Source organism: Copidosoma floridanum, unplaced genomic scaffold (genome assembly GCF_036245765.1).
Source record: "Copidosoma floridanum isolate Cflo_tuat_1 unplaced genomic scaffold, Cflo_Japanese_pri ptg000007l, whole genome shotgun sequence".
Taxonomy (NCBI): Eukaryota; Metazoa; Arthropoda; class Insecta; order Hymenoptera; family Encyrtidae; genus Copidosoma; species Copidosoma floridanum.
The window spans coordinates 5,294,592-5,314,392 of record NW_028321884.1 but is presented as its reverse complement, the minus strand read 5'-3'; the positions used below and the strand labels follow the sequence as shown (position 1 = coordinate 5,314,392).

The following is a 19,801-nucleotide window of genomic DNA, read 5'->3' as shown; positions in this document are numbered from 1 at the left end:
AACGGCCGAGCGATGGAAGGCCGCGTATTTAACGAGGCGTTTGCTCGGCTTCCTTTCTCCCCGCAGCTCGGCCGTCATACTCGAGACAAGTGGGATGCAACGGGTAATTAAAGCTCGGGAGAGGTGACGTAACCGCGGACCGTTACGGTGCATGTGTGCCGTGGAGCGACAGACGCGGAAGGGAGCTTTTTTTTTTTTGCGATGAGCTCGGGCAAAAACTAACTGGGTTAATTGGAAAATCCGCGTGCCCGGGGTGTACATGGAAGCGAGTTTTTTTTCCGGTACTCCCTCGTATTTCGATGTATAGAGACTATAGATGGTAATTTATTTTTTGTCCCGCAGCGACGTAAACGCGGTTAATGACGATTGTTCGAGCGGGCTGTTGGAAATGGGAAATTTCGTGACTCGCGTGGCTTCAACGTGGCGGAAAATTGATGCGAGGGCTCAAAGGGATGGGTAATGAAATTGCCGCGTCTCGCTTTCCGATGCTTTTGCGAGTCTCATTTCGCGGAGATGGATCTGCTAATTGCCGCTGTGAAGGTGGTTCGTCGGTGCGTGCATGCGAGGGAATACATCATTTTGTTTTATACGCAAAGTTAAGGGTATATGTGTGAGGTTTCGCGAGTCATTGGGATTCTGTTCGCTTACGCGGATGTATTTTGTTCATTGGTGCTTTCGTTTATTTGTTACTAGTCATCTGTGGATATTGTTTTCTGACAGAACATCCTTTTTATGCTGAATTTTATTTTGTCGAAAAAAAGTAATTTCAATATCGACTTTGTCGATAAAAAAATGTATAAAGATTTCACGTCTAATATAATACTCCACAAGAGGACGTAGGTATTGTTCAATGTTTTTCTTAAATTTTATTTCATACAACATTAAAATTGTACAAATAACATTTCCCATATCTCGTTTTAATTTCAATAAGCTGTTTACTAATAATATAAAATTAATGTTATCATTTCGTTTTAAGACGAAAATTTATTTTACAGACCACACAGTCATTAAGTATTGTACACGTGGTTACATTTTTTTCACACTAGCGAACAAATGAGACACTCCGAACTAGACGCCTCGTCCTCGCAAAATTCCCGACAAAAAAGTACTGTTCTCCTATACGTGAAATGGAACCCACTGCAGTGCTCGCAAAGCAGGGTAAGCTCATGCATGATTCCGATCTTGCAAGCTCACGGGAAAAAGAGAGGGAGCCCGTCCCTTTGCCAAACTGCTTATAAATAAATATCGAAGTTGCCGATGAGTTTCGTGGTGTCGTGCGCTCGATCTCTCCCTCGGCCGACTTTCTGGGACTGAACTTTCGGCTTTGAAGCCGAGGTTGCGCATATAGTGGCTTTTGGCACTGCTATGAAAATTTAACGCGTACCTGAAAACCGCATCGTGTGTTTTACTGCTTTCACCGCAAAGTTGCAGAGCCGATGCGGGAGACAAAATCTGTTTTCCTTCGCTACTTTTTTTTTTTTCGTTGCTGTCCATTTGACAATGAGGATTTTTTTTCCAATTGTCAATTTCACAATGGTATTTGCAGAACCATGGCGTCGCTTTGGGTGAATAAATCAATTTTCCCGCTTGCACTACGGGATTTCCTTAAAATTTATGCAATAATATATAAATTTCGAATCACGTACGCATAACTGCGCAACGTGTCAATCTCCCGTACAAGTTACCCAACAATTATTGCATAATTGAGATGTGTCGCTTGCGTCTCTTTATTATATTACTATTCGTCGTGCGAGTGTTCCATAATAAAATACAAATTTTATTTTTTACGAAACTGATTTTCGTGTATCAAATCATCATCTCCATACTCGCTGAAAAAGGCAACTTTGAACAGCCCTCGGAGACAAGTACAACGCATCGCCCGATCAGGGAAAACTTTTAAGATTGAAACTTTTGTCTGTACTGGCGTGCCAATGGCACTGCACTTTAAGCCGAGATATCGAGTTGACGGAGAAATTTTACTCCGCGGGTACTTTGCGCTTTTGACGATCTGCAGATGGAAAGGGGGGGGTGATTACTTTTTTCCATCAGATGCCGCGGTGTGATACAAAGTTTGCTGTTCTCGTAAAAACTACTGTGATGATACATGGATGAGAAACGGTGTCCCATGACTCTTAAACGTAATGGTTTGCTCCCAAGGATTAATAAATAGGCTTTTTTATTCTCTACATTTTCCTCGACTGCACAAATGACTCGATGGCGTGATCTCGAACTTGAAAACTCCACTGCTACGGAATTGTCATTACGTAGACATACATGTGTATGGAGGAAAATCACTTTCCAGAAAACAATTTCGCAAATTGTCATGATTCGTTTTCTACCTCGGGACACTTGGTATACGTTCTCATTTTATCAAGAAAGTAAGTGCGGACGGGATGTTGTATTTATAATTGTAGGTGGAATTAAAAGCGATCTGACGAGAGATGCACGCAAATATCTAATGAAAACAATTTTCGCGAAAAGTTAAAGTGCAACGAGACCCAGCTTTTGAAAAAAAGATTCACAAAGCATTGTTACACCGGCTGTTGTTGTTGCTGTTATTGTCCCTCGGCCGCGGTGATTTCGGATGATGGTTTGCCGCTCGGTTATATTCAAATGGTCGTTAATGCTGTAATATCGCGCCAGGAGCATCGTGAGAAAGTTCCATCGAGTGAATCGCCGTTTATACTGCTTCGAGAGATCGTGTTATCGGCGATAACGGTGTGGAGTTTTTTCTTTCTCTTTCTCTCCTTCTTTCGACATACATTTATCTGTCAGTGTTTTGACTCATTTCAACCATGATATTTTCAACTATACATAATGTTTCTTTTTTTGTTTAATGAAAGAATTTTCTTGATTTTTGTTGCAGGTGAGTATACTCATGGTCCACTGTCGAGTCTTTTTCTCAAAACAGGTCATGTATACAATCAACCTTTTAATGCACGTATACCCCGTCCTTTCGCGAATCACGATTAAGTTTTTTTTTTTCCCTCGCAAACGTTGCAAGCCTCCACTGCTCTCTATTCGTGTTTTCTCGCGATTCTCCGCCAATATAAGTTTTGCAACAATTCAAGCGAAACCAATTAAAAGTCCAATATTCCAAACAACGTGAAAAAACTTTTATTATACCCGCTGTGTTTTTTTTTCGTACCAACAAATAAAAAAAAAAAAACAAGGTATAAAGGCTGGTTATTTTGAAACTCCGTGGAAAGTATAGCGATGAAAAAAAAACAAACACGTATAAAACTCACGATACTCCCACGGCCTACAAATTTCAGATCGAGCGAGTGGAACGAGCTATACGCCGCGTTAACTTGCGCGCCGAACAATCGGTAACCTGCGACTCGCGAGCTCTGCATTTACAGCTGATCGAGAGGGTCTGTATGTTAAAAAAAAAAGAAAAATAGTCACCCACACCCGAGAAGCCCATCTAAATATTTCGAGTTTCCTTTTTTTCATCCTCCTCGTAAAGTGCAGCTACCAGTGAGGTAGGGGAAGAAAAAAACGAAAGGACACAAGGTACCGTGTCCCGACAAAGAGGCGCGCTTTCTCCCGAAGACTAACGAGTATTCGGCGAAGCGCGCGCGGGTCGTTCTATTATTTTCGCCGACGTCCCTCCGAACGATCTCCGCGGAATATAAATTCTCATCAAAACGAACGCTTTACGAGACGGTTGTAAGCAAAACGTATGCGGACCCGCGCCTGGGACGAAAAACAATAACAGCCCCGTCAGCGCGCAGTTTAGCTCCGAAACGTGAGCGAGCTGTTATTATATGCACACACGAGAGTCGCGCGCGCACACGTACACCGTATGGTGATCCGATCGCCAGTCACCGGGAATCTCTTTTTCTCTACACCTATATATTATATGCTTGTCAATACCGAAAAATGAACAAACTGCGTTTCTTGTGACGATACGATTTGGACTTCTGACACCCATCTCGATATCAATGGTTTTTTTCTCCCCAAATTGTCGGGCTTGTACTACATTTGTGGTCTGGAGAGATAAGCTCCGTGCAAATAGACTTTAACAGTGAAGCGTCGATAGAACGTGCTTACAATTCCATGAGAGCGACATCTGAATTTGGGTTGATTTTAAATGACGAGTCTACAATCGCATGAGTTTCCATCGTCGATTGGTTGTCTAAAGCCAAAACTGTACTTCCTAAAAAAAAAAAAAAAAAAGCGTGGAAGAAATCATCCGATCTCCTAACAAAAAGAAAAATCGGAAGAGGCGATCTTTTATTTCTCGTACCGATCGGTGCAGTCTCGCAGCACGTATATATTATACACACCCATACATCGGCGAACGATCGACGAAAAAGGCGAGCCAAGTAGGTAGCACTTGACGCGCGCGAGTCGTTTTTCCCTCCTCCTCCCTCCACCTATGTGTATATATATATTTGTGCACACTAGCGCGTGTGTGTGTGCAGCAGTGCTCGATCGGTTCGTTACTTCATCATTCGGGAACGAGTGAATCGGCGCGTGTGCGTAAATGTCCGTGTCTCTGTCTTTCAACGCGCGTGTGTTTCAATTTATATAGGTACGTGGGCCACGTAAGCGCGCGCTCGCGTGTGGGTTTGTGTTATGCGTCTTTTGAATCGAGCCGAGCCAGACCGAGAGACAGTCTACGCCGCGTGTTCAGGAGTCTTGTTTCTCCCTTCGTTTCCGATGCTAATTAATTGGTTCTTTTTTTATTTTTTTTTTTTTTTTTGTTTCATTCATCGTGAATCCTGTTGTTTTTCGGGGATGAGCAATGCCTGTAGTTAAGGGATGAATATTATCCCACCGCAGGAGGTACTAGTGAAAACAGTGTATAACAGTGAAGTTTGGAACAAGTGCATTGTGATTCGCATGGAAATCGGTTCCAACGAGTTGTCGAGGATATCTCTGTCTGTATCAGTACAGCACCAAGTGGAATGAAACATTTTGTACCCGACAACCTGTCCAGCAGTGTTTTTTCCACATACCATTCATACTCCCAACGAGGCGCGCTGCGTCAATACATGACGTGCGTCTAGGGCGAGCATTCCCTCCTCGACATGGCGAGAAAACTGGCGATTCTCAGCGATAAGGACCAGATATGAGGAGCTGACAGGCGCTGACGTTGTGCGACCGACGGGAGAGAAAATTCTCAAGCTCGTGGTAGAGATACGAGGCGAGTGGAAAACTATTACATCAAACAGCGAACGTTGCGACAATTAGTATGTTGGCGGTGGACGAACGGAGGAGTGTGTTTGCCGGTATATTGCGCAAAGGTTTGAGGCGGCGAGTGAGAGAGAGAATTGAGTGGCAGGACATCCGTGGACGGCGATTTCATCGGAGGCTGCAAGGAAATAATCATTGAGGCGCGTAGGTGCGCGGGTTTTATACATGTATATACATGATGCTGTGTAGTGCCTGCCTGTCACGCGACTTCCTATTCATATTCATGCGAAATGTTATTGTGCGTCTGTCGCAACGCGTGACTTACGGAAAAGTGTTGCTTAATTGGAGAAATTCTTTTTCCCCCCCCTCTCCCTGTCCCCGAGGGAACCGTTTTGTTCGGGTTTACATGTGTAGGTTTTTTATACCGTTGAAGGAGCACCACCTATCTTGGTTTGATCGGTTGAGCAAAGGTTTCCCACCCATCCGTAAAAGAATAAGTAATATCTCACAAGTGATTTAAATAGGACATAATTGATTGTACATATTCGTTGGACCGTCATAATTTTTTTGTGATTTATTTTCATGGACTTTAATCAGAAAAATCGAGTAGAAAAACAAGAGAAACTCCGACGATGAGGCGAATCTTTTCTCCGGCGGCCGATTTTTGCCGATCTCCTCGAAGAAAACACTCGCCAACGATCCATAAGCTCTCGATACGTGTCGGTAAAAAAAGCGGCCCGACGAGCGTCTAGAAAGCGATTCTCGGTGGACACGCGGAACCTCTTGGTGGCAGAAAAATGACGCTAAACTCTTTTCCACGCGGCGCCGGTGCAAACAACAAAAAAAGTTGCAGCTGTATGCTCGTGGCTGCAAAACTGTGTCGCGCGGCGGGGAAAATTGAGAGCCAGCGCGCCGGCTGGCCTTGCCAAAGACTCGTTTGAGTTTTCTTCTCGAGCGATGGCGATGAAAAACACGTGCGCCGAGGCCTTTCCGACGATATACACTCACAATCGAGCCTTTGTGGTGCTTTTTGCCACTATATGAGCGAACTTTTAATCACGCGCTTGTACGCCGGTTTTTCCGTCCAGGTGGCATGAATAATACAAATCATCGCCAGGAAGTGGCGTCTGGTACTTTAATTATACATTTGATTTTTGTTCAACCAAAGATAACTCACGTTATTGTTAATTATCATTACCTACGGGTGAGATCCTTTTTGCAACTTACTTGCCGTCCCAATGCCTTGAGGAGTAAATAAATATGGCACAATTTTTAGCTGAGAAAACGAGCAAAGCTTACAAGTTTGATACATTCTTTGTTTTTCCATTGTCACTACAAAGAAAAAAAAGCTCTCATGCACGAGCGCTGTAGTTGCCGAATGCGCTGTAATTCGAGCATCAAGCTCTGATACACATATCTGCACCAGGTGAACCGCGATATTCAGCGTTGCACTCAAATCATACGGAAAGGAAGCTCACCCAATTCCCATTTTTACGCTCGATTACGTTGTGACCTTCCGTCCGAATCAACCGATGATGGCGCTTTTTGGTTCTTTCGCGCTTGGCGAGGCGGTTCATTGAGAAAACAATTATTTCGACAAGGTCGATAATACGTCTACACACGAACGATTATTGATTTTTCGTTTCCGTAAGTTATAACGAGGACATTTCAACCACACATTGTACAGAAGCGTCAATCATTGCTATGGAAAAAAATAAGGTCAGCCAACCTCGTTCTAGTCTAGAGTAACAAATCGAGGCCCGCTTTTCATACCGATCTCGATCTTTGCAAGCGAAGTAAGAAAAAAAAAAGAGGAGAGGACCAGAATACAAGAAAATCGTGAAAAGCCAATTGGCCTGCTTTTGGAGAGAGGAGGTGGTCGAAGAACCCATCGGATATTCGGGCCCGATAAGAGCGCAGGCCGGGCACACGCGAGTGAAAGGAAATCGCGAGTATCTCCACCCTGACCTTTGGACGAATAATCGGCAGGGCTCCCTGCCTTGTATGTACACACAGACACTCCCCGGTTTTGGGTCTACGTGTATACGGAAGGTAGCAAATTGCCGAGTCCCTACGGACACGCGGGTGGATAGATACTCGTCGATTTCACCGTTACTTCCTCTCGTGACCGAACGATTTACTCGACCTGGTGTGAAAAAAGAAAAATCGGCGCTACCATTGGCGTGTGGCTGTGGGTAAATTTTTCACGCGTCCGCGAGTAAAAGTACCGAGCGAGGGGCTTTTTCGGTGTACACACAACTCCCGGTCCGGCGCTTTTAATTGGAGATGCCGATCGGAAATTGGCCCGAGCTCGTGCTACACCCGCCTCGGAGAGATGCTATCGAGACGGAAATATCTTTTTCACCGGCCCCGAGCGACTTATTTATGCGCGAAATTAGGAGAACGCGTTTCATCCGCGATGATTATCGTTACGCGAGGTAACTGCATTGTTATCGGTGAATCGCGAGCATCGCCCCCCTGCCGCACAGTAGTCGTGGAGCCTTTCTTCGCGCGCTCGGTCGTTTCGAGAGTTAATAAAATTTAACGGTTAAAGCCGGGCTCGAGCATTAGACCCTGTACAGGTACCTTGAATGCATACTCAATCACGAGAACGAAAGTACATACCCATATCCAAGAGTATGGTAGGGGGTATGGGGAGTCATCGGTCACGAGCTCGACGCGCCCATCCGTCGTATTTGGTGTACGTGCTTCCGCTCCCGCGCAAGAGGAGGAAAGCTCCGTGCGCCGTATGTATATACGCTTTCGATTTGTTATTATGCTAATCGATCGCGCGGTGAATATCAAGTACAAGTGTACATGTACGCCTTCGTTGGTGTCAACAACCGTAAAAGTTTGTTTCCCATTTCTATCTCGGTGTATCATATGGATCCGCAAAGTTGGATTAGGACTCGGGACAAAAAAAGGGCAAACTTTGGCCTCGTCGTCCACAAACGTCCCCCGTACAAAGTGGTCGTCGACCCGCTCGAGTTTACTTTATTGCCTAATGAATACGTAGACGCGCGCAATCGTTAAGCTGATCTCTCCCAATTAGACTCAGCCGCGACGAGCTCCCTCGTTTTGTTTCTCGTGTGATGATCACCCGAAAGATTAGCTTGCAACTTTCATCGTTCACCAGCGAAAAAAAGGCACCATCCGCGCTTTGAGCTCTTATTTGTATACCCGGAGAACGCATCAATAAAATTAAAGCTCTGTACTTATAATACGAGGTACTTGTAAATGTTGGATTCAAATATTTTCTTCAATTTGTACCAACCGACGAGCATACACTTACGAGCGCGGGCGTCTCATGCAAAAAACGGTAAATTTAATTCACGGGAGGCAGCCATATGGTGGCGCCCCGAGGATCCGGCCCCAAATTTATACATAAGCTCGAGAGCGGTGCGCGTGTATACTTTGCGTTACCGCAAGGTGTATGTTTATTGTGCCCCTGTACGTATTTTGTCTTTGGGAGCACACGCAAAGGGGAAACGAGCTTAAACGGCGCGTTAATTTGTTCCAGTGCGCGATCGTTAATGGCCAGGGGATTTTTTTTTATTTTTACAAGAATGTTAATATTCCGTCGGGTGTATTCAGCGATTGAGTGTATTTTGCAAAGTATATCCCGACTTTTTTTGCTTCCTCGCGATGTTTGGTATTTCCTTTTGAATCTGATGGGTCGGATAGGCAGCCAATAAGTTGCGTAAGCGTTCGATGAGTCGACATTTTTCCATTATCGCGAGTGCATAATGAGTTAATTACGCATACCTGAAACTCCCGAGGATATATATGCGTACGCGTGTACATACACGCGGAACGAGGCGTCAATTTGCATTCAAATCGATTGAATATTCATCTTGGGCAATTTTTTTTCCTCGCAACTTCTTCCTCCTCGCGCTAATGGCCCCGCAATTACCGGAGATCGAATGAAATATGCCAGCTCGCGCGTTTCAAACGTTCTACTGCGTGTTTTTTTTTCGACGTGACTTTACCGTGATTCGATGCAATGGTTTATTAACCCGTGAAAAAAAAGCGAGGATAATCCGATGGGGAGAACGGGGCCATGGTGCTTTCGCCGACAGGGAATTTTTACAGTCATCCCGATAGAGCATCTCCCCGAAAAGGAGGGCGGGAGAGGCACAAAGGAGGCGAGGCGTCGGTACATATACTTTAATCCCGATCCTCTTCTCTCTTCGTGATGTCCGACTCTCTCTCTCTTCTGTCTGGGCTCGAGATACAATCACTCGCTCACCCGTCATTTCTTTATTAGCCCTTTCTTTTCGCGCGAAAAGCCCCTACCTCGATCTTGCACTTTGGCTCTTGACTTTTTTTATTTATTTTTTTTTTATATATGGTGTATTCAATAAATCTACGTACTCATGCTTAAGCCCATCACTTACGCGCTCCGTGTTATTTCATCTTTTCATTACCATCGTCCACATGTATGTACTTTTAATGGCAAAGTTAATGCGCAGCTGAGACCTCGAGAGTGGAAAAATCCCCCCCTTCGCAATATTCAGAGCTCGCGGTTCGTCATCCGGTGCATTACCTCTTGCGTACGTATATTTATATACGATGGTGTTTACGAGGATGCGCTGTTAGTATCGCGGTTTAGCCTAGAGCCTCGAAATCTCGTACAACGGGCGCCTCTAACGTCGGGGGTATACAATATATGTTAATGCACCAAGTCTCGCGAATTGAATTTAATGGGCCCTGGGTATATAATGACGCTTTGGGCCCCATTGATGCTCGGCTGGCTGAATTATGCAAGTGCATATATAATACGTACTTGTACGCGTATACACACGGGCCTTAATGACCAAGAAAAACGTTTTTAATGACAATCGGTCGTAGCGTCGCGCCCACGCTGCTCTCGCGAATCGTGTGAACTCTAGCATCTCTCAATGTTGCACATATAGAGTTGCAGAGTCGCGCTTTACACTTTGTTGAACGAGCTGCCCATTAAATTTATTTTTCCTACTCCAAGGGACTTTTTTTTTTTGCCAAGGTGTATATGCTTGTTATTAACAAAGTTGCCATTTCACGAGTTATTTTGAACGCGTTTGCGGATGCTGGTACCGATAAGTTATTTCGTCGCATTCATCACACATTCATTTATCATTAATTACTCAATCGAAGACTTTGAGCAAAAAAGTATCCGTCCCTTATACGCGTCGATAACTCCTTTGTATCTTGCACCGCAGGTTGTTAGAAAGCCAACCTTCGCGCGGAAAAGCCATAGCTCTGCACTGCGGACAAGTCGCGAGGTGTGCGGATAAGAATTGCCCACGCGTCGCTTGGAAAAAAAAAAAAACTCTGTCACGCTCGACTATGTATAGCTGCAGTATAGGGGCCGCGAGGGTCGCTTTTCCCTCGTCCCTTGAATCATCGCCGTGCACCTTGGCATTGGGACTTTTTTCCGTTAACCCGAAATCGATTTACGAGTCATACGTGCACAACCTCACCCTCGTACTGCGGGATTCTCTCTCTCTGATTCAGGTGAATTTTTACACCCAAGAGAGAGAGAGAGAGAAGAGCTATACGTTTCATTGGAGGAACGCGGGTCCATGCATTCGCGCGCCCGGCTCGTTGCTTCCCCCTTTGTTGGGCCCGGCTTGATTTAGTGCGGCTAATGATATATAGTGCGATATCAGTCGATTCAATTATAACTTTTCCGAGGCAAAAGGCAATCGGTATGTGTGTGTACATACATTATACGGACTCTCTTTGCTTTGTACGGTCCATTAGGATTTTTATGTGGCAAAGCCTTGGCGCTTTGGTGGCACATAAAAAAAAGGTACGAAAAAAGGGACATCTCGGTGGCGCTGAATAATGGGCTCGTGATTTATTTCGGAAATTACGCTAAAGAACGCGCACACGAGTTCCGAGCGCACAATTAATTATTCGCGGGACACACGCTCTCCCGAGAGAGCCGCCAAGTTAGGATAATACAAACCGCGTGTACAGGTATATAATATGTACACCACGCACGGCTGAGCTTAAAGCAGGTGAAGGTCCGTCCGCGTCATCCGGCGCCCCACTTCCGCTCGACTGGAACCAAGGACTCGAACTTTTAGCTCTGCGACCTTATTATGTTACGAGCAACGCCAACGGGGCTCCTCTCTCGGAGTCAATTTACGAATGTGCTATCGAGTCGAGCTGAATTTACCATCAACAAGCGCTTTTCCATCATCATCGGCGGTACATCGGCACGGAAGTTCGCGCTAACGATCGTTTCATCGCGACTCCGGTCATCGCTCCCGTCCCCCGTGAAAAATCATCCTCGCGTACGCGAGGGAGAGGAGGAGAAAAAGCACCCGGCGGTCAGAGGTCGACTTCCGTCTGCCTGCGATTAAATAAACAGACGCGTCAGCAACAACGCGAAAAGAAAAAAGGGACATTTAGCTTGTTTTGTTTCGCCATGAGGGAGTACATTTTGCACTCGATCGTCATGTCCAAAGCCGTTGCCCTCGGAAACTCGCGTCCGCAGATGTACCTGACCATCACGTATCGGCAAGCGGTAATCTAGTTATCGGCGATCGTTTCACGAGTCGTTACTTCCAGCGAGCAGAGCCCCTCCCACGCAAACGGCGGACTCGCTCGTTCCGCGCGTTTACAATCAAACTTCCTGGATTCGCCTTTTCGTGCATCAGGTATACATATATGTATATGTATTTATATAACAGCGCCGGGGAGACGATAAAGCCAGTCTCTCGCGTTGAGGGGCAGAAAAAACACATGGGAGCCCCAGCTAACAACAAAAGCACGTATACGTACACGTGCTCTCGCTTCGCTTGCTTGTAAACCACACGTTGGATATATCCTACGACGCTCTTGCTTTACTTGCACAACAGACGAATAAGTGCACCGCGCACTCCCTCCCTCTGTTTCTCTTCTTGCGAAAGCCTCTCTGGCGCATTGTCCTTTTGTTGCTGTTGTCGCGGCCACTGATGTCCTTTTTTTTTTTCATTCCTTGCACTTTCGCTCTCGCCCAGAGAGAGAGAGAGTAGGTCCGCTATCTCTCTTAGTTCTTCGCGACGAGATTATATCGGCAACGTGGTGGAGGTGGTGGTGGAGAGCCTTCGGTTTCGTTATCGGAAACAGAGCGCACAAGAGCCGAGTAATCGCCCGTTGTCGGCTATTGTACGCGGGGAATCGATTGCACACGCGGACCTTCCTCTTTTCTCTTCTTTTTTCTTTTTCTTTTTTTTCCAACACTTTTATTACGTCGTGCACGTTCGCGGTAAATGGCCGTCGGGCTGACGCGTTTTAATTGGGGGACTCGGCCTGGTGATGCAACGACGACGAGTGAGTCCCAAGGTTAAGGTCCTTTTTCTCGTTTTCTTTCTTTCTTCTCTTTTTTTTTTTTTTTTTTTTTTCTCTCTCTCTCGCTGTACTCGAAGAGGATAAAGGAAAAAAGAGTCACACGTAGTCCGAGCGTGCAAGGTTTTATCGATACCAGAGTTTAAATTGACAGAGTTTAAACAATGTTGCATTAGCTTCGTATTGAAAGGAAATAAAAAAGATTAATCATCTTCTTAAAAGTACAATTAATTAAGTTTCCCCGATGAAAGGTGAATTTCCATCGATGAAATAGATCCAGCTGGAATTTCGCGAGTTAAGATAATTGGTGAGGGTACATTTTTATAACTGTCAGTTTTAAAGATGTTCAATCAAATCAACCGAAAAATTCACAAAAAAACATTTTGCAAAACGTAAAAAAAAGACCCTTGCATCGAATCGTGCATGGAACAACCAAGCGATGATAGGCCCCAGTCAGCTATTCACACACACTGCACATCCAAACGTTAAATAGACACAAAGCAGCAACAGCCAGTCGGACAACTAAACTGCTCTCGAGCTAATCTCCGTTATGTAGTGCATCTCGATCCGCGAACCGATCAATCATCCCCCAATGGTACACACTATCGCCTCCGTGCATGACTCCTGATTCGCGATGTACTTTTTAACCATGAGTATACGTATGCATATGTGTACGTGTAGTAATAACTACTAATCGCCCTTTCTCTATTTCTTTTCTCCCTCCCCCTGGCATCTCCCATCGTTGGATATCATAATGTATGCGTACAACTGTACAATTGCACTCACACACGCGTACCTTGTTTTTTTTTTTTTTTTTTTTTTTTTCTATTGGACTCTGAGACAGTATAACTGTTTCGCATCGCTCAGAGTTACGATGAATGTCAGTCGCTCGCTGCGCGTCTCGTTATTGGCGTCGCTTAATAACGTACCCGAGCACATCCTATTTAGCAGCTCTTCCGCGAAACGTACCTACACCGCAGCGTACAATAATTATCATGCGTAATGAAGATCGTGCATATATGTATATACGTACGGAGACGGCAGGTAAAAGTAGTTGATATATATGTATATGCAAAGGGGAAGCGCGCGTACAGTATATAGTTTCTCCTTCACTTGTACATACTGTATACACGCAGTCGATTTGTTATTGCGTGCGTTGCAGTGCACCATGTATATAATATACGGGACGCGAAAGTATTATTGAAAGTAATCACTTTTGAGTGCCATTAATCACGCTGTTTATGACTTTACGGCCGGGGTGGTAATTCAGGGTATCGAAAGGCGGGTAGTGTATATAGTTGCAACCGTTCGACAGGAGGGTATATAGGGTACACCGAGGGAAGTGGAACTGTGATAAGTTTGTTTTTTATGAAATTTTGATGCTGTACTTTTGCTTTGTGATAAAAAATAAAATTTTTTTTACTAGAATGTACACTTCACATTTCACTGAGTGAATAAGTCTTATTCTCTTCCCTAACTCAATCTCTGTCAAAAACGAAGTTGAAATTCATTTTTAGAGTATATTGAATTATTAAAAACACTTGCGTTCATTCAAGAGAGCATCTTGTAATTCCTGTATTTGAAACACGAGCGAAAAAGATACGTAATTGACGCGATGGTAAAATTTTTTCCATCGATATCCTCGAGTCAGTTAATTATTCAACTTGCAGTGCCAATAAACGCGATGCAAGCATATGCACAAAGATAACGGTACATACCTGCGTCTGATTGTCGGTAGGTATACGTACCCGCTCGTGGAGCCGATTACCCGAAAGATGAAAACGTAAACGCCCATCGGTTTGATTATCGGGTCGAACATTGAATTTCGGAGTGCACCCGTCAGCTGGACTCTAATGAGAAAATTAGTTCCCGAGACGAGGCTGAATTGAATCGTCATGAAATCGGAGAAGTAAGGTGAAGGGAGATAGCGAGAGAGAGAGAGCCAGATTGATCGGACGGCGTGTGATTGTGTTCGTGTATACGTGGATATACTTGTATACACACGTCAACTGACTGCGATGATCTCCGATGCAAATCAATCTCACACACGAGAGAAGGGACAGACACTCTCTCTCCGCGGTCCAATGTCCGAAGCAATTACTCGCAACTGTATGTGTATGATCGTGTGGAACTTGGGACTACTTGTGTATATATTGTACGGCGCGTCAATTTGCAACTATGTTTGCTGCATTCCTGAATGTGCATGTAAATTTCGGCTATTCGGACACAGGTAGGGGTGCTTAATCACTACCGACTCGTGTGTTACGCGCTGCCAAGGTTACCGTTGATTACCGTTTATCAAGAAGTTACCTTGTACTTTGCAGGATCCCTTAAAGAAATAATCTCGAAAAATCATACATCATTTTTCTTTTAAGTACACGTTTCAATTTTTTGTTTTTACATCTACAAAGTATGGGTGGCCATCGTCGAGGGGAGCACCAAAAACCACCACCCCAATGTCTACGTTTTAATAGAACTGTCGAGCGGTAGCCCCAACGCCCCGTAGCATGCAACGAACGAAACGTATATAGCTGCCTTCTTCTCACGATCCCGAAACAAATTACGAAAATCACATACCTCATCGCCAAATAAAAACACCACCGATCCCCACACGCGCACCTTTCCACTATACGTAACGCACGACGTCTCCACTCCCCCTCTCTTATTCCGCAGCTAACCATCGTCCCGTATAATAACAGACTAGGCCCAAAAATCCAGACCGAAACCCCCCGAACAAAAGGAGAAGGAGAGTCTATTGACCCCCGTTGGTTTGTGCCCGCAGGAGGAGATCGGTGAGATCATAGAGTCGGTGCCACCCGCGAGATCGGAGGAGCGCCGGCCACCACGACGAGGGGAGGACGTGGTTATCACCGTGGCGCCGGATCCAGCTGCCGTTGTAACGAGCAACGGCGGCCCACGCCGCGATAGACGGCAGTTCCAGGATCCACGGGACAAGAACCGCGAGCTGGACAACTGGTCGGACAAGCTGCTCGCCGAGTTCAACAGCATCATCGCCAACGAGATAACCGAGCTGACCAGAGCGGCCCACACTCGAGGTAGTGGAGACGAGGAGAATGAGTGGGCAAAGGGGGGTAGCAACGGTGGTGGGTGGGGTGGTTCTGGCACGATGAGCAGCCAGCAGGACATGCTCAGCTCGGACTACGACGAGCCGAGGGACCGGGTGACCGACGGGAGGGGATCCTCCTTCCGACGGGGGAGTCTGCCCGGGACCGCGTCCGACTACGACGAGCCCGTGGGCTCGCGCTCGATCGGGGAACTGGTGCGCCTGAAGAACCCCTCCAGTCTGTGGTCCAGCAGCTCGTCGCCCCGTCCCACCCTGCCAAAGAGCAGTCGCAGCAGTGGCGTGATCAACAGGCACCAGCACCAGTGCGAGTTGATGCCGGGGCAGGAGAAGCCGTCGACGGACCCGATGCCGCGGTCGAGCCGGATGTTGGGCCTGGGGGGCTTTGGGCGGAGAGTGAGGGAGTTGCCGCCCCAGCCGAGGAAACCCGATGGCCAGAAGGGGCAGGTGGCGAGCAACGGCGGCCACTACGGGAGGATCGCGCAGCAGCCGGTGAAAAAGGACTCGGAGCCGATTTACGAGGAGATCCGGGAGTCGAGGTCGAGGTCGTTGGAGAACAGCGGCAGGGCGGCGACACCCAAGCGCTCGGTGTTTTCGCGGCTGTTGCACCGGAGGCACGGCCGGGCGTCGGTCTGTGGCGATGGCAATCCGGCTGGTGGGGCTGCGGTTCTCGTGAGGGTGTCGTCGCTGCCGGACCAGGACTTTGCGAACCTCACCACGGCCGAGGTGGTGGAGCCCAGAAGACAGAGGCTGTCGGAGTCGGACGGGGACGAGAGGCGGAACGGGGGTGTCCGGTTGAGTAGGTGTCGGGTTACCGGTGGGAGTATGGATGCGGCCGTGGGGTGCGACTTTCCCGACGCGGACAGGACCGAGGTGGACGGGCTCTGCGTCACGGCTCACACTGCCGGTGGGAACGGAGCTGCCAGGGAACTCGTCGGGAAGGGGGACAACCAATCGGCATCGGTGAGTTTACCCTTTTTTTTTATTTGCAATGAGTCTATGTTTATGTTTACTTGGTCGTTACATGTATGGGGTGACAGTACGGTAGTTAACGGGAATCGTTTTGAAAGAACAACCTTTGAAACATTATTGAAACGTCCATGTAAAAGCTTTTGCTCATTTAATCACACGTTGTCAAGGATGTTCATTTTTTCTCCAAGTTTTCTTTTTAGTTTTGCCATTACTAAGAATGAGGCAAGTTCGTCTTGTTGTACTACCAATTTTTATTGATTGAAAATTAAATATAGCATTGATGAACCTTCGAGATGGTACTTTCTCCTCTAAAAAATTGAGACGCAATACACACGCATGTTCTTTTACAATCCATGTCCCCTCTGTACGGGAATACATGTTAAAGATTAAAAAAAAAGGTCCAATGGTATAGTCATGGTAGGGGTAAAATGAGCTACGAAGCCTACAGATTTCATGCTCGCGTGAATATTCCAGTTGCCCGTATCGCTGCATTCCCTGCTCTCCCGGTTGACGAGAAGCGGAGGCTCCTGCTGTCCGAACGGCATCCAGGAGGGCCCGACTTGCTCGGACATGGCGACGCAAACGTCGCCGGGAATATCTCGAAGCTCGAGCTTCACGTGGGTCAGCGACTGCGAGTCCCCGCATAACGGTGAGTTTTGTCGCGATGAAAAAAAAAGAAATACACGAATCAAAGTAAAATGGTCTAATCCACGTGGACGGCCCCTCGTAGACCTGCACGGTGACGTGAGATCGCTGCAGGACGAGGTGATACTGAAGCCAGCCTCGCCCCAAAACACCGTGGACGACGACAATAGATCCTCTTCGTCATCACAGGACCTTTTTCAGAGCATGGACGAGATTTCTTCGGGCAGCGTGTCGCCGGACGCCATAGACCGAGCCTCGCCGCTCGAGAGTGGCATCGGAACGGCCAGTCCGCCCAGGAGCACCGATCGACGCCTTGTCAAACGTGAGTGATTTCACTGGATTTATTTTTCTCATTTTTTCCACTTGGGACCTTCTAATAGCCTATAGCCTCACCAAAATCAATTATACGAAAAAAAAATAGACCCTCGATCGTTAACGGTCCATGGGCCAATAAAGCTCTATCGAAGTTTAATTAGATTTCACCGAAACAACAACGACAAAGGGAGCTACAGTGCCCCATCGAGTTTTTATTGTTGCACTCCTTTCGTATACAAAATTAAAAAAAAAAAAAAAACAATGACCCAAACTCACGTAGCACCGACATCCACACCCATCGATGTGACCCCAAAAGCATCGGTAACCGCAGCCCCGGCGTCCTCGGAACCGGCCCGGTCCCCCCCGACGAAGCAAGAGACGTGGGAGCGGATCCGCCGGCGACCCTCGAAGCTCTACCCCAGGGGCCTTGGCGAGGACGGCAACAGCGACAGCGTTTGGATAAGACGCGAGAGCGTCCACACCCAGACGGGCCCCGACGAGCAGCCGGCGGACTGCTCCCTCGAGACCGTCGACAGCAGCAGCGGCCTCGACGACTCGCTACCCAGGCCCAAGCCCCGGCCGTGCGACCTCCACCTCGGTAAGCTTGCAACATACACCCTGTATCCAAATGCAAGAAGCTTTTTACCATAGTGCCATTTTATCGAACGTCCTGCAGGCCTGTCTACCGGGAGCAGCTCGTTGAGCTCGGGTGAGATCCCGGTCAACGTGCCCCGCGACGCTGGCCCGTCGTCACCGTCCACCGGGAGCTTGCAGCTCGGTCGGGCGCTTCCACCTCTGGGCATCGAATTCGCGAACAAGAGCAACAGCGCGCCCCTGCTCGACAACAAGACCGGGAGCACCGCTGGGGGCATTAGTAGCACCACCGAGGAGCCGGTAAGCCTTTTTCTCTTTTGTTTTCTCACTGTGGGGCTGTGGTGTGTGCTGTTCTTTTGCGCAACAGTGACAAATTTCAATACGCGTACACCGAGGGTCCGTGACGTATTCAGACGCGTGATCATTGCGACAAGCAGTCGTTGCAACTTTGCGCGAGCTTATAGTACGAGCACGGTGGGGCTCGTATGGCCGGTATCAATCACTAGAGAGAGTACAGGCATGTACTTGGGAGCCCGACCCGTTACGTATCCGCGGTTGCAATATACACGTATACACGAGTCATTAGTTGTTTTATCGTTGGTGCTTGCAGTGTTATACATGGTAACAGGAGGTGGTGTTCACCCATTGGCCGTGATAATTGGCCCGAGAGCCGCGTCTTGCAAGAGATGGATGTCGTGGAACGGATATTCTCGCGTAGAGGGATGATGCGACATCGTATATGGATCGCTATCCTCGGCTGTATGGATTTGTTACGATCTCTCTGTCTTGTGTAGTTATGATGCTGTTACGATGAAATGAATCGTACTTATATACTTGCATCGGGAGAATCTCTTGTACCGTCGTGTCTTCATAATGTTGTATATCACTCATCAACGTGGCTGTTTGGTTAATCAAAAAATAAATCTTTCGCCTCGAGTGTGTCCGTATAGTCAAATGTTTCTCATCGGCTAGCGGTTGATCGGCTGTTGTTTTTCCCCAAATTGTTATTTCCCGTAAATCTACTTTCGCTATTGCGCGGAAAATTCATTTTATCGGCTCGGCAGGCAAAAAGTAAAATACGAAAAAACGCGTACGGTACGATCACTTCCAGTTGCTTTAGCTCCAGGATAATCCTCGTTGCGATATTGCAAGAGCAACGCGCCCGTTCGACCTTGACACTCGAGGGAAAAGTATACGAAAAAAAAAAAAAAAAAAAAAGAAAAACGATAGCACCCTCCTTCGAATGTACACAAACACGGGGGGTTGTGAGATTAAATTGACGCCAAACAGCTTTGGGAATATTTTATATCCCCTCCTTCACCGTGTGATCAGCTTTACGCTGCATTGATGCTATACATTTTTAACAATGCATTATTCATGGAGTACTACTTTGTTGTTTGCCGAGGATAAAAAATTGAGAATTTATTTTGGAACGCGTGATGCACGTGGACACCAGTTGCGCGGGGTGTACCTCCTCCAACCGTACATAATGTTTACCTATGCTGTTTTTGTACGTAAGTACGGTCCTACACGTGTTTTCGACTTTCAAGTTAGTTTTTTATTTCACTTTCGGTATAAAAACACAGCTGAACCATTCAGTTATTACTCACGATTGTAGCCTCGAAGAAAGTCATTTTCGTTTTCTATTTTTATGAAAAAAAGGAGTAGGGAGGGTGAATTACTAGTATATTCACCCCAGTAAAAAAAAAAAGATAGAAATCGATAAAA

General features: G+C 46.7%; 1 protein-coding gene across 1 annotated transcript in view; it reads left to right on the top strand.

Moving 5' to 3' along the window:
- The window catches only part of cv-c (RhoGTPase activating protein), a 269,141-nt gene that overhangs the window by 75,888 nt on the left and 173,452 nt on the right, over window positions 1-19,801 (top strand). Inside the window, exons 3-7 of the mRNA XM_089588870.1 lie at window positions 15,248-16,510; window positions 16,994-17,168; window positions 17,250-17,486; window positions 17,811-18,077; window positions 18,156-18,373. Coding sequence (XP_089444996.1) covers window positions 15,248-16,510; window positions 16,994-17,168; window positions 17,250-17,486; window positions 17,811-18,077; window positions 18,156-18,373 — 2,160 coding nt within the window. The remainder of the gene's footprint in view (window positions 1-15,247; window positions 16,511-16,993; window positions 17,169-17,249; window positions 17,487-17,810; window positions 18,078-18,155; window positions 18,374-19,801) is intronic.